Source organism: Primulina tabacum, chromosome 14 (assembly GCF_025594145.1).
Source record: "Primulina tabacum isolate GXHZ01 chromosome 14, ASM2559414v2, whole genome shotgun sequence".
NCBI lineage: Eukaryota > Viridiplantae > Streptophyta > Magnoliopsida > Lamiales > Gesneriaceae > Primulina > Primulina tabacum.
Window position 1 is genome coordinate 35,392,680 of NC_134563.1, and position 14,785 is coordinate 35,407,464.

Here is a 14,785-nt window from a genome sequence, read left to right on the forward strand (position 1 = left end):
TGAGATGGTTTTACGAATCTTTATATGTGAAATGGGTTAACCCTACCGATATTTACAATAAAAAATAATACTGTTAGCATAAAAAGTAATATTTTTTTTTCATGGATGAATTAAATAAGAGATATGTCTCACAAAATACGACCCGTGAGACCGTCTCACTGCTCACACAAGTTTTATATATAGTTTTGTTACAATTTGGTTAATTTTTCACATTATTAATTTATTTGTTTGTTCTGTGTGGACTGAAAACTCCCATTATCCCGAGGAGGTTTTGAGTTTTCTATTTTATATTTCTGGGATTTTGTAAAATTTCTTGAATCTCTAATCTACTCTATATCTAAAAATAGCTCTTAAATATTGAGAAATAAATCAATAGCTATCTTTAGATGTAGATTAGATTAGAGATTTGAGAATTTTTTTAAAAAATCGTATATATATATTGGCAAGAACGAGTTTAATTCACATCAAATTAACTTTTGTTATTTTTAGTTAACTAAATATGTTAAAAATATGGACTTTGATTTAATCCACATCACAAAAAGACCTTGAATATGAAGAACTTAGTCAAGCCGATCTGAGACATCTAACATACTTTTCACGCTAAAAATGAAAAACTGGAACGTGAATCTAATATTTTGTAAAAATTGGCTAGAAAGAACAAGAAAGCCAATGCCAAATGCTCGGTAGAATGTGAATTTCGATGTATATTTAAATTTTTATTTAGAAAATAATATTTGACTAAAAAAGGTTATCGACTAAAAAAAAACATTTCTGAAAACTATTGGGGAGACATTGGCATAAATAAGGTTTATATATATATTGTTGAAGATTTATTTATCATTTACTTTAAAATTAATTTCTTGAAAATGATATACTAAATGTTTGAATAGGTCAACAATGATGGCATTTTCTGAACTTTTTTTTATAGCAACGAATTAAGTGGTTCGGTAATTTATTTTGAAAGTTTTGACTGAAAAGTTATGTTTTGTTATTTTATTTATTATAATTATAATATTATTATATATATAAAAATCAAAACTAAATCGTTATATTTTTTTCTTCATTTAGATAATTTCACATTTTAATTTTGTGAGACAAATATCCAATCAAAACTGATTTATAGAAAAATATTATTTTTTATATCAAAATTAACATTTTTCTTTATAAATATTGATCATGTCAATTTATATAACAGATATAGATTCCGGAAACCGTAACCTTACTCTTATTTAATTAGAAAAACAACAAAACCTACTTATCTGAACTGGCTGTTGCATGGTTTAGTTCGCTACAAATCAAAAGTAACGTTTTATAGACATAATTTGTTAGAAACTTTAATCAAAATAGGAAAAATTCAGATCATCAAATAGATGCTGTTTTTACCTCTCGAATTTGATGTCGATATCAAACACAAGAACGTCAATTACAAGAAACCCCATGGCAAACTTTGAGCTTAAATAATAATTATAATTTTTAGCAAGAAAAACAACCTTTTCTTACGTAAATAATTAAAATGTGACGTTGGATTATAATATATTTCAAAATATTTGAGTTATACAATTATATATTATAATCTATAATTTTTTTTATAAAACGACGAGAGTTCGATCTTATATTAGTAATAATATAATAAGTGAAGGTAGGGCGCTAATAATGAACGTGGTAAGTCACCTAATTCAGTCTAAATTCATTGACTTGGTTGGCAATGTCGGTCTAATGGAGAGAGTTAGATATTCAGTAATAAATGAATAAATGGTCGCACAATCACCTTCCTAAGTTCTCCCCACCTTCCTACTAACAATTCGATGGATCTTGTGGAGAAATTTCTTTTGAATTCAATATCTGATTTTATGCATCATTTTATTTTAAATATTAATAAAAAATATTACTTTTTATTTCGGTGTGGATCGAGTTGACCTATTTCACATATATAGATTCGTGAGACCGTCTACGAATGAATCTCAAAATTTGAAACTGGTGAGTATAAAACCAGCCCCCAGCTAAGTGTATACACTGTAAATAACCTAAAAATTGAATGGGATTTAGGGCAGTTGAGTAGAGTTTATAAATATTTAAAAATTTGGTAATTTTTTCAAAAGCATGCGGTGGCAATTATTAATGGCTTTTCATATCTTCTAACTACACAACCACATGAATATTATGGTCCTAAGGATCCATACGATTGACTTTCAAAAACCACTTTATTTTGAGAGAATTTGAAATCCATTATAACGACAAATATAATTCAATAACACCAAACAAGTACGACGGATTTAGAATACGAAATTAAAATCATCTGATTTAAAACACTTCCAATCCAAACATATCCTTATTTGCGTCATGATTGGAATTTGGCATGATCTTGGGCTTCATCCCCGCAATATTTGGGTAGTTTACTCTAAAGAAAAACTTTCAGCTCAAGCCAGCTTTCAGAAAGCCCAACACTGTAACTTGACTGGGCCAAAAATTATGCAAAATTTTATATTTTTTTAGTTAAGCTCATAACCCATTAAACCATTTAAGAAAGAGTTCACAATCATTAAAAAAAATAAATTGTTTTTTTTAAAAAAAAAAAATCGATTTAGTGTGTTTCTTGAACTCAAATTTTGCATTAGTTTATACTTAACTTAATTGAAATTCAGAAACCTGTGAGAAGCTGATTTTGCTTTTACAAAAATTATTATAATAACAAGTTAGTATTAGAATCAATTATTTATCAAACATTACTCAATTATGATTTCTCAGCCTTTTACTTTTGTTTTCAATAATCACTTTTGATTTTTCTTTGCTTCTTCGTAATCTATAAATTTATTCGAGTTAGTTTAAAGAATACATAGAAGAAAACCTGTGGTGGTTATAAATTAAAATCGATGCCACCTAAACTTTTTACGAGTCCGGTCCAGAGAGCCAAATCTTTGAATCTCATCGGTTCGGATGAAATTTTTTAAAAAATAAGTATAGTTATTCAAAATAAAGTAAAAAAAGGAAAAATAAAATGGTTGAGGTGCAATTCCAGTCTAATTTGTGTGAATTATAAAATAATTCTACACAAAAATTATCTCTTCTTTCAAACTTATTCGAATTCGAATGTCTCTACCCGCAATGGCTAATTACTTCAAGTAAAAAGACCTGGCTTGAGCCAGGTATGAGACTAGCTTCTAGTAACCACCCTTTTTCTAGCCGATTGAATAGGAATGGGTCAGCACGGTGCAGTCTATATAAGGAGAGTAGAGCTGAATTAGGTTTTTTCGGTGTTATCGTTGAAACACGCGAGCATACTCCTTCTTCATGAGGACATTGATCCAAAGCTCGAGTACGGTCAGTGCAAAATTTAAATTAATATTTTGGTGAGTAGCCCCTTGGGCATAGAATTGATGGGCCAAAATCTTGTGTAGGCCCTCTAATAAGTTGGGAGCAGCCCAGCTTTTTTCTTTTATTATTATTTTTGACAAAATTCCACCAGCAATAAATAATATATTTTATAATATCAGAAAGTCGTGGGCATACCCCACAAATTTGGCCCTGAAAAGACCAAGTACGACGTAACAAAAGCTCAACTCACCGACGCACGGATTGTAGTCTAAAAAAATATATTTAAATAATTCAATGTTTATTTAAAAAATTATAAATAATTTTAACGTTTGAATAAATGTCAAAAATATTTTTAATTTTATTTTTAAATAAAAGTAGAAGAAGTTAAATAATAAAAAATTCTAGTTTTTTAAAAATTTGTAGCAATTTTTGTAACCAAATATTTTATTTTTAACAAGCATTTGAAAAAAAAAAAAAAAAGCGTTTTTAGCGCTATGATTTCTTCGACCTAACGCGCTCTCAGTGGTCGCATTTAGCTTCTTAAATCTAATTTATACTTCCCAAAAAATAAAATTAATAATTTATTTTGATTTTTGCATTCAGTTTTTACGAATAATATTTATATTTAATTCGACATTTTCAACATTATTAAAAAAATAATATATTATTATATAATATTTTAATCAGTTATATTATATTTTAAAATTCCAACGTATCTAAAATGACTAAAATTAGAGGGAGATATTCTTGTATTAGTTGAAAAATAGAAAAAAAATTGGATAATATACCAAAGAAATAGGGGAAAACTATTTAAAATACTAAGCCCAAAATAAATGCCTGCACATAAGTTTTGATATAAAAATATTGAGTGATAATATTATCTATTAATTTTTAAGACATTTCCCTGTCAATATTTATTTAATTATTAAATATTCTTGTTTCCGCGTATCCAGATAATTCACTCCTCGTTTTCTGCAAATTTTGTTATATAGTGGCTTTTGCTAAAAAATTTGTGGAAAAATAGTACTCTAATTTATAGCCATTTTTTATTTTACCAAAATTTGCTTGTAATTAATAGTTGTTAATTTTTGTTAAGATTGATACTTGAATCTAATAACGATCCACAAGTTAGCTCAAAGGAGAAGATTGTCCAAGTTCATTCCTATATATACAATTCTCAATAACTTAATATTGTCGATGTGAGACTTCTAATATACCTCCATCACGCCCATAAATAAACACAGGAGAGTTAAGTTTACAAGATATTAACGAATGATCGATATGACAGTCCAATACATAACAGTCAGTCTGCTATGATACCATGTTAAATTAGAGACTTAACCTAACTTTATTTGTTTTTATCATAAAGATGGATTGTAAAAATTAATGAGTTAATCTCCTACAAGAGTGATTTGAGACGATGGATATTTAAAGAGATTCAATAATACGTTTAATTCACACATATTTTATTGCATAATTGAAAAAAAATATTTTGAAATCATTTAATTTTTTTATTTGTTTTAAAAATTATGCAAATTCTTTCTTTTTATTATGATACTCGATTATTTTTTAATATTAAAAACCTAATCTATCATAAGTTCATGACTTTATCTTAGTTTTCTTTCGATATATGAACTTTTTTTTTTTTCGTTATTGAAAATTTTATTTAACAAAAAACATATATTTTTCTTGTATTTATAAATCATTTTCTTCTATATCATGTATAAAAAATATGTGAGTATTCAATATCATTAATAAGAAATATATTTTAAAAATAGTAAGTAATGTTTTTAAAAAATATCAAATAATTTTAATTTTAGCTATCAAATCTAATTCTTAAATAACATTAGCCAAACACCAGAATGGAATTACAAATGCATGGATTTCAAATACAAATCCAATTCCGATTCCAATATTATTAATAATACAATAAAATCTAAAAAAACCCAAAAAAAAATAAAGATCAAAAGGGTAAATTTTTATTACCGGGTAATTCAAAATTCAAAACAAATAAACTTTCTTTTTTGAGGAATACAAAACAAAAATATTTCACAGTTGATTCGCAACAATAACACACCAGACCAGAATATATATTCTTTTCCAGTTTTCCACCTAAATGATAACCTTCGAATTTTACTATAAAATAATAATCTAAAAAAAATGGCAATGTCAGTTGTGTCTTCAAGAAATAAATTGAAGATCACCAAAAAAAAAAAATATATATAATATTATTATGATAAATATAATATTTATAATTAATGGAAACGAATTAACTTGAATTCTTGATCACGTGTAGCTCCACAAACGGATATCGCTATCCTCGCAATAAGTATCTTCTGCCATCAAAGGATCTAAGAACACCCCATTGATCATGTCATTGTACTTCGGAGAATCAAAGTTGTACCACGAGGCCATGTGATCACGAACATGTGAGGCGTCCAATGAAAAATGATCATCTTCATCAACAATTTGAAGAATATTCCAATGATCAGGAGAAGATAAAAGAGATGAATTCGATGATGATGTAGTAGTAGTAGTAGTAGTAGTAGTAGTAGTAGTAGTCGTAACTGTGTGAGGCGAAAGGCTTAGATTTTTCTGGTTTTCTGGAAACATGACATTGGTTGCTGCTGCTGCTGGTTTCGGGATGTATTTACAAGAAGGGCTCGGATTTTTCGGGTTTCCGAGGACCGTGTTGTCGGCTGCCGCCGCCGCTGCGACCCGTTGGATGGATTTCGGCGACATGATGACGTTTTCAGGGTTGAGATTTTGTTGGGAAGATTTTGAAAGTGGGAAATTCAGATTGGCTGAGGATCCCTTTAGGCATAAAAGTGCGGCATCATAAGCTCTAGCGGCTGCCTCTGGTGTAGAATAAGAACCTAACCAGATTCTTGTCTTCTGATTTGGTGCCCTTATTTCGGACACAAATGAGCCCCAACTCCTCATTCTCACTCCTTTGTACTTCTTCTTGCATTGAGATTTCGATGTATTTGATGGGATATTGTTTTCTGTCTTCACCATTATTTCTTGGGGCTTTTTGAGAAGTGAAATGCAAAATGGGAAGGGATGGCTGATATTTATAGGTCAATTTTCCGAGTGCAGAATTTTTCTTCAGCTAATTATTAATTATATGATTTGAGATTTAGATGTAGATCATATATAATTCTTGAAAAATAATTTAAAATTTATATATTAATTTATTCCATGTAGTGTAAAACTAAAGTGTTTGAAATATGTAATCGAAAAGAGGAATAACCCATTGTCAAAGAATGGTAATGTCAAAATAGGCAATGTTGGTTGACAGATATTTTCCAGTAATTTGTGTCGAGAATCAGATGTCTCTCACTTCACACGACAATGACTTTTCTACCCCTCATTGGTAAATTATTCCATTTTTTAGGTTGGCTTGAATTGACTGTTATTTTTTTAAAAAAAAAAATCTCCAAAATATTTTAGAAATAATTCAAAATATTTTATTAATTAATGATAGGAAATGGAAAAGGAGGTGGTCCAATTTAATCAACTTGATGAGGGATGAAAATATAATATCATTGTGCATAATGAATGCAAGTAAATCGAATTATTCTATATTCGTTCAGATTTATATTGTTAAAAATACATAATATATCTATTTTTTTAAGTTTCAATTGTTATAGAACTTGAGTCAAATACGAAAATAACATAAGAACGTTAAATCTCATCATTCGCACCAAACGGTATCTAAGTTTTCAACGCGTCTCTTCTCTTCTTCGGGCTAGCTAAGACTTCTTCAAACATGCATGCTTGTGATTAGCTTTGTGGCAATGGTAGTAGTTATTAAGTTAGTATACTTAGAAAAAAGCAATGTTAGTAAATATGGTAGAGGCATCTCAATAATATGGTTTAAAAATTCCTATTGATTTGATTAAAATATTATCAAATCAATTTGTCGTCCTTATAGAAATAGAAAAAATATATTTTTTTATTAATGAAAAGAGAAAATCACGTTTTTATCATACGACTGCATGCATGAGTAACATGCTGAGTACAACAGATAAATGCCCATTTTCTCAAAGGAGACAACCAAAATTTTGCGCATGAACGAACAATTAATTTTCTAGACTGAACTTTTACTTAAACGAGTTACCCTATCAATAATTTGGAAGAAGAATGCAAAAAAATAAAAAAATAAAATTTGTTTGCACATTAATATTTTGAAATGAGTAGGTCTCTTGTGAGACAGTCTCACGAATTTTTATCTGTGAGACGGGTCAACCCTATCAATATTCACAATAAAAAGTAATACTCTTAGTATAAAATTTAATAATTTTTCATGGATGATAAAAAAAGATATCCGTATCACAAAATACGACTCGTGAGACCGTCTCACACAAGTTTTTGCCTTTTGAAATTTAGTTTGCCTCGTTTTGGGGCAACTAAGTCATTTGGTCACATGGGGTAGCTTAAAATTAATTGTAGATTTAAGCTACTATATCTTAGACTAATTAACAATAATAATCATTTATCACTATATAATTCATGAGTTTCGTTATAAAGTCCTACAAGTCCACATGACTCGCAAATTAAAAATTAACTCCTATTAATGTATATTTTTGTAGAATATCATATTAATTCGAAGTTAGCAGATAAATAAATTAAAAGAATCAATCTTTCGATCAATATTTTTTTTAAAAAAAAACAGTAATTAAATTTTAGGAAGCATTAATATACAATATATATAATTATATTATATCATGCGAAGTATCCTAATTTATTGATATAATCATGTTAGGTCATAAACGGAAGAGTATTATCATTTGAAACGACTTGTTTATTGGGTAGTGTAACGTTTTTGAATTTATAAGTCACTTTTTATTAGTTTAATATATCGATGTTGGATATATGTAACAAATCATGCATAAGTGGGTAGATATACAGTGAAACATTGCCCATAGGTATCTGTCGTATGCAGCTTCCTGGATTTTGCGAGAAGCTTGTGGGAGTGTACGTGCAAATATATATACACACACACATATATATATATATATATATATATATATAAATCGTTAATTTTAGAAAATAAAAATAAAAATAAAAAATAAAATATAGTAATTTATTTGTACATTAGAGAAGAAAACAGCTGGTGCTGCTCTGTCATGCATGGAGACTAAAAACGCCTTATGCTTCTCGCTGCTTTCTTCGGTCTTTCAGAAATCAATGCAAACAGAAACGCTATTAATAAACTAATCAAATAATTTGTCACCAAAAAATAATCAGATAATTGAAAAATATTGATCTCATAAAAAAATAATAAAAGACTTAATAAAATTTTAGAATATCTGTGTTTTATGACTTCTTACTATAAATTTTTGAAAAAAAAAAAAAGTAATAATTCAATGTTATTATCTTGGATTTTGCAAAAATCAATTGCAAATTACATGATAATGGCTCTTTCCATGTGGCATCAGGTTTCATACTTGAGAAAATGACTTTTTTTATACATATATATTATATCAAAAAAAGAAAAGAAGAATAATTCGTGATCTTCTGGACTGAATGATAATTCGTAAGTATATAATCACTTTCCTCTGCGATTATTTAAGTAACTAAGTAAAAAAAATGTCTGGTAACAATTTTCTTGAAAATTTTAAAATTTATATATATAATTTGTAATTATAAAATAGTTTACATTAAAGGTGAAATTATGTTGTTGTTGTTGTTGTTGTTTGTTTTGTTTTTTTTTTTTTTTTGTGAAGGCTGCGATTATGGTCACATATTATTTAAGTTTCAATTCTCTAACTAGCAAATTTTTTCATGTGTTTATTGAAATTTTAGTTTATTTTAATTGGTGTTAAATGTATGCTTTGTGTTGGGTGCAATAATTGTCCCTGCTTGGTAGAGCGATCGAACCGTGGTGCTTGAGCTGCTGTGCGTTTTAAATATTTGAGTTGCACTATTACCACCAGCTATATCTTTTGGTAAAGCGGCAAGCGCTCGGTCCTACACTTTGATTAAAAATTATGTTCATACATCTATCAAAGATAGATTTAGTCATTTATATGCTCTAGTTTTTTTTAAAGGAATATGCTCTAGTTAGTAAATTTGGTTTTTTTTTTTTTTGTATTATTATTATTCAATTATTCTTGTCGATAAATTCGATCTATCATGTTAACGGAAAAAAATGATTTTGTATATCTAAATTAATTTATTTTTTAATCTGTACTCAATTTAATTTGATTTTATCTGTTGAAGATTTTAATATTATTAGAGTATTAAAGTATGCTACAAGTATTAAATTGAAATTTTGTTTATGTTATAATATTAAAATTTTCTATACTAATTTTTATTTTTTTAAAAAAATCACTTTTATGAAAGTAAATTTTTTACATTTTCATTTAACCAATACACCCACGTCAAGCATAAAAGAAAGAGTCGCAAATGAAATTAAACATATAAATACTAAATAAATTTCTTCTGTATGGTATGGCTTATTTAAGACTTTATATTTTAAGATCGATATTATGATGACCTGGATAAGAACATTTAATTAATATTAATTACCAATAATAATTTTTATTAATTTAATTTTGTATTAATGTAATAAAAATAATAATTATTGTATTATTGTCCCCATCTGTAATCATCTCCTTCCTGGTAGCATCATATGAGAACACGAGTTGTTTTTATAAACCTTAAATGTTTGTTAAATTAGTAATTAACTCATTAATTCTAACACAAAATCTCAACCAGCAGCTGATGTCGCCTCGTTCCAGCTACAATTTTTGTAGTTGTATCGTAAATTATTTATTCAGAACATAATGACAATGAAATCATAATAAAAAAAAAACTCATACGAAAATGTCTCAATAGTCAACCAACCCATGCAAAAAATTTAAAACATTACTTTTTAATATAGTTAACCGTTAGACCATCTCACAAAAGACCTACTCGATTATTCAAAAGTTGGATTTGTGCGAGGTTAAAGAATATTAGTGCGAAAGTATCATATTTAGTGTGAATTCGTGGGGGAGGAGCTTCCGTACGTACCCCAGCTAGCATCGATTTGAGCAAAATACATTGTACTGTTGTTGGTAGGCCAATCCTGCTAATGGAGTGTGGACTAGGTTTGTTAGGTGGAAAGGGCAAATAAGTTATCCGGTGATCGATGGTTTCATAAATGTTAAAAAAAAAAGTTTAAAATATGCAAATCTTATATTAGATAAAATGAGGTTGGGATGGAAGAAACATTGAATCTTGGAGTTTGTTTGACCATGAAGAGTCAGGCAACAATACATGTCGGAGGGAAATAACCAAGAAGCATGTGATTGATATGAAATCCCATCCAAAACCGACTTTGTGAGCGAGTAAAGTTTAACATATTCACACATTATGATCTAGTGATTACATGGAGCCAGGAACTACACATTTTTTTATATCACTTAGACACCCATTTAGTTCGGAGAATGAGATGATAAATAATATATAATATATATGGATAACATGAGAATTTGTAATTTCTACTATTTTGTAAAACTTGAGACAAATGCTAAATGTAATGTATTAATATTTTATTCTTGTGTTTGCATAAAATTCGCGATGGTGTCAATTTGTATGAAAAAGTATTAAAAATCTAAATTCTAAGAATTCAATAGAAATAGATACTAAATTTGACTGCATGTTATGATCTCTTACACTAATATGTACTAAAAACAAAGAAACTAAACTGAAACTTGAAGAAATAATGTCCCAACATGATTATGAATATACAAAAAACAAAGAAACTAAATTGAAACTTGAAGAAATAAAATCCTAACATGATTATTTCTATACAAATCAGTAGAAAATGATGCGAACACCCAAAACATCTTGCATTTTTTTGGTAATACATTCAAATGGACACGTGCCACAACAAAAAATGATAGGATAGAATTTGTGGCCCAAATTCGATAATTTGAAACATGCAAAAATGTCATCTGGGCTTGTACGGGCAGAGCCCAAAGAAAAATCAATAAAGAAAAGAGCGTGAGATTTCCACTCTCGAGAGAGTCGGGCGTTGCGAGGTTGTAAGATTTTAATAATGTTGACTTCTTTTGTCTCCGTTTAACCGTTGGTTTGTTGAATGATATATGCATATTGGATTAATAAATATTGCATTTATTCAGACACTCTCGATCACATGAGTTAACTTTTTATTTCAATCTTTCGAATATTAATTTAGTCCCTCCATAATTTATCAAATTTCACTTTAGTCTATCGATAATGATAAAAAAGATGGTACACACGCAACGCGTGTGCAGAGTAACTAGTGTTAATGATGTTTAAAACGTAACCAACTCTCCAAAATTCATGATCCACACCTTCTTGACAGGGCCGATCCTAACAATATTTGGGCCTGAGTCTAACTTTTAAAAACAGGCCTCCGGATCATAATGTGTGTTAATATTTTTTTTTAGTTTCATATCAATTTTTCAAATTAAATCAATACGTCAAAGACAATATAAAAAACTAAATAAATAAAAATATCAAACATGTCCAAAATGATCACTAAAAAACAACCTGCCTAACAGTTTTAGAGCTAAAAATACTAATCAAGTCTGTATAATCAAGTTGTTCAGTAATTTCTTTCTCAATCGATAACATAGCCAATCCATTCAATCTTTCTTGTGATATGGTTGATCGGAGAAAAGTTTTGATGAGTTTTAATACAGAGAAAGAAAAATAGCTCGTACGAAGAAAGAGAACTTGTCATACGTGGGGCGAAACAAAAAACATGAGCAAACAGAGACAACAGAGTCTGATAAAGACTCGTGACCAAAATTTCGAGAAAAAATGCTTTGAATTAAAACAGAAAATACACTACACATTGAAAGCCGGATAAGTATTACAACCACCAAAATTTCACTCAAAAGCGTAGATTATAGGTACCACATAAAGCCCCGAAGAAAGTAAAAAACTACAATAAAAAATTAGAAGTTCGAACAAAGCAAATATGAGAAAATAGACTTACAGCTCCTCACGAGTCTTTCAATCAAACCTAGAGATGACGCAACGACTGGAGTCGATTAGGGCTTGTCTGCAGATGAATATTGGGGAAGATTGAGGAATAAATCGATAACATGCTAAGCAAATTTCATTTAATAAATACTTGGTTTTGGGCTATCTAGTAAGTAGTATTATATATAATAATTTTTTTAAAAAAATTTGGGCCCCAAAAAAGAGATGGGCCTGAGTCATTGGACTCATTTGCCTCTTAATAAGCACGGCCCTGCTTCTTGATCATGTACGAGAATATGCATTAGAAGAACCTGCCCAATAATTCATGGTCTTGACGACATCTTATAGATAGCGTAGTTAAATAATAAATGATACAAATTGTCCCAATTTGTATGTCTTGTTGGTTTATCTTTCTCTCTCAATTTCTGGAGCCCGTTGAATCTCCTGTTCCTGTTCAATTCCATTCAAAGTCTAACAATATATTAGAAAGCTGCTGGTTTCCTAACATATAAGAGGCGAAAAATCGTAATAATAAGCACGAATCACAATAATATCATAGAAATTTTTTTATGACAATCTTGATAACTCTACAGAAATTTATCAGAATCACGAAAAAAAGTAGTGCATCTGATTGTATTTTACTGAATACATGAAAACCAACAAAATGCTCAACATTTCAAGAGTCCTGGGTTCTTCAACTTTTTTTTTGCTCTTATGATTGTTCTGCTTTATCTACTTTATAAATTTTAAAAATGGAAGCTTATTGGGGCACTTGAATTATCTTTATTTGGCTACTTCACCATATGGAACTGATTGGTATCGACTGGAAAACGGGGATTGCTGCGAAAGATTGGGATGATCAGTAGCAAGGAGAGAAAAAATCGAGGCAAGTTAATTCATTTTTCTTCTGTTGATATTCGACTATCTCTCTGTCGCTTTATATTTTTGCAATTATTTTTCTTTTGTATGTCCTTTTTCTTGCAAGTCTTTTCTTTTCTAACCCTCTTAAATTCCCTCTCATAATGAAGGTATTTACTAACTTTCTAGTCAATCCATTTCTTCTCTGGTTTGGTATTTTTGTTCATGGATGCGATGTATTTTGTCCGGAATAGTATAATGACGAGGATGCTGCTTATTTAATGATCAACGCTTAGGGGAATGATGGAATGAACATATGGTCTACATGAAAGAAATACTATGATTTGTTTTTGTGTTATGTTAGACAAAAAAAGTTATTTTATTTTTGCATGGAAGCACATACAAGTAAAGTGAGTAAGAAAAAGAATATCAGAGTTGCGTGGTATAGCATTGTGGCCATTGGTATGTGCATTGTTGCTGCCATATTCCAATTGTGGTATCTGAGGCGCTACTTCCAGAGGAAGAAAAACTTATTTAGAGACAACATAAGTCATTTTCCTCCTTGTAGAGTGTACTCTCAATCACTTGACAATTTTGAAGAACATCTTTTTGGTCTACGAGATTTACTTGTGCATCTCAAATGGTAAAAAAAAATGTAGATTTAAAAATAGTTTATCGAGAACAAAGAATTGGTATTTTCACTAGCAAAACATGTTTGATGGTTTCGGTAACATAGTATATTTGAAATAAGATTTGATGTTTAAATAATTTGGTTTTGTTGATCCAGTACGCACACAATTTAATTTATAACCATAAGCTCCTAAGTGCAACCAAACTTGAACTATTTATGAAATAAATACAGCGGCTATCTTTTTTTTTTTTTTTTTTTTTTTAAGAAGAAGTTCGACTCCAAGGCAAAGCGACAATCCCTACTACAACAGATGCGTGTCTATGAGATTTTCAAATTTAGAAAACAATTTAAACTAGCTTCAGTAAAACTGAATGAATACAACTCAAACAAAATGAATAAATCATGTGCAAAAATCCAACAACAGTGCCGGGTTCTTCAACTTTTTTTTTATTTGCTATTTTTTCGTTCTATTTATGGTTCGACATGATCAAAGTGTTCACATTTTAAAACCAAATATATGATGTACTTACTAAGATATCAATTTAACATTTCATGTGTCACATCAGCATTTTCGGTGTTACGTCAATAATCTATATCTATATCCAATACTATTATTATATCTACATAAATATACAGATTGAATTGTGATTTTACTCTATTGTTCTCGTTAATTGTCCTCATTAAATTGTACCCAGGCGACACTTTCTCGTGGACCAATTACACTTTGTCTCCTCTGTATCTCTACTTTTCTCTTCGTTTGTGGGCACATGAAGCACAATCTTTTGTTGCCTCGACGGATTATCAAACAACATGGCACAATATTATACATGACCACATAATAATATCAGGAAACAAAAAAAAATTGAAATTCACTCATACAAAAATCAATATGTTTCGTTGTGATTATGAAATTAATAATCATTATATAACGAAATACACACACTATTAAAATGGGTCGGTTACCTTCATGATTTGTGAGTTATTCTTGTCTTCCAGAGAAAAAGCCTGCATCAT

General features: G+C 29.2%; 1 protein-coding gene across 1 annotated transcript; it reads right to left on the bottom strand.

The window, feature by feature from the left end:
* Positions 1-5,346: 5,346 nt before the first annotated feature.
* Positions 5,347-6,354, bottom strand: LOC142525082 (ethylene-responsive transcription factor ERF014-like). Its single transcript, XM_075629253.1, has one exon. The coding sequence runs from the start codon at positions 6,328-6,330 to the stop codon at positions 5,599-5,601; it is 732 nt and encodes a 243-aa protein (XP_075485368.1). The 5' UTR covers positions 6,331-6,354; the 3' UTR covers positions 5,347-5,598.
* Positions 6,355-14,785: the final 8,431 nt, after the last annotated feature.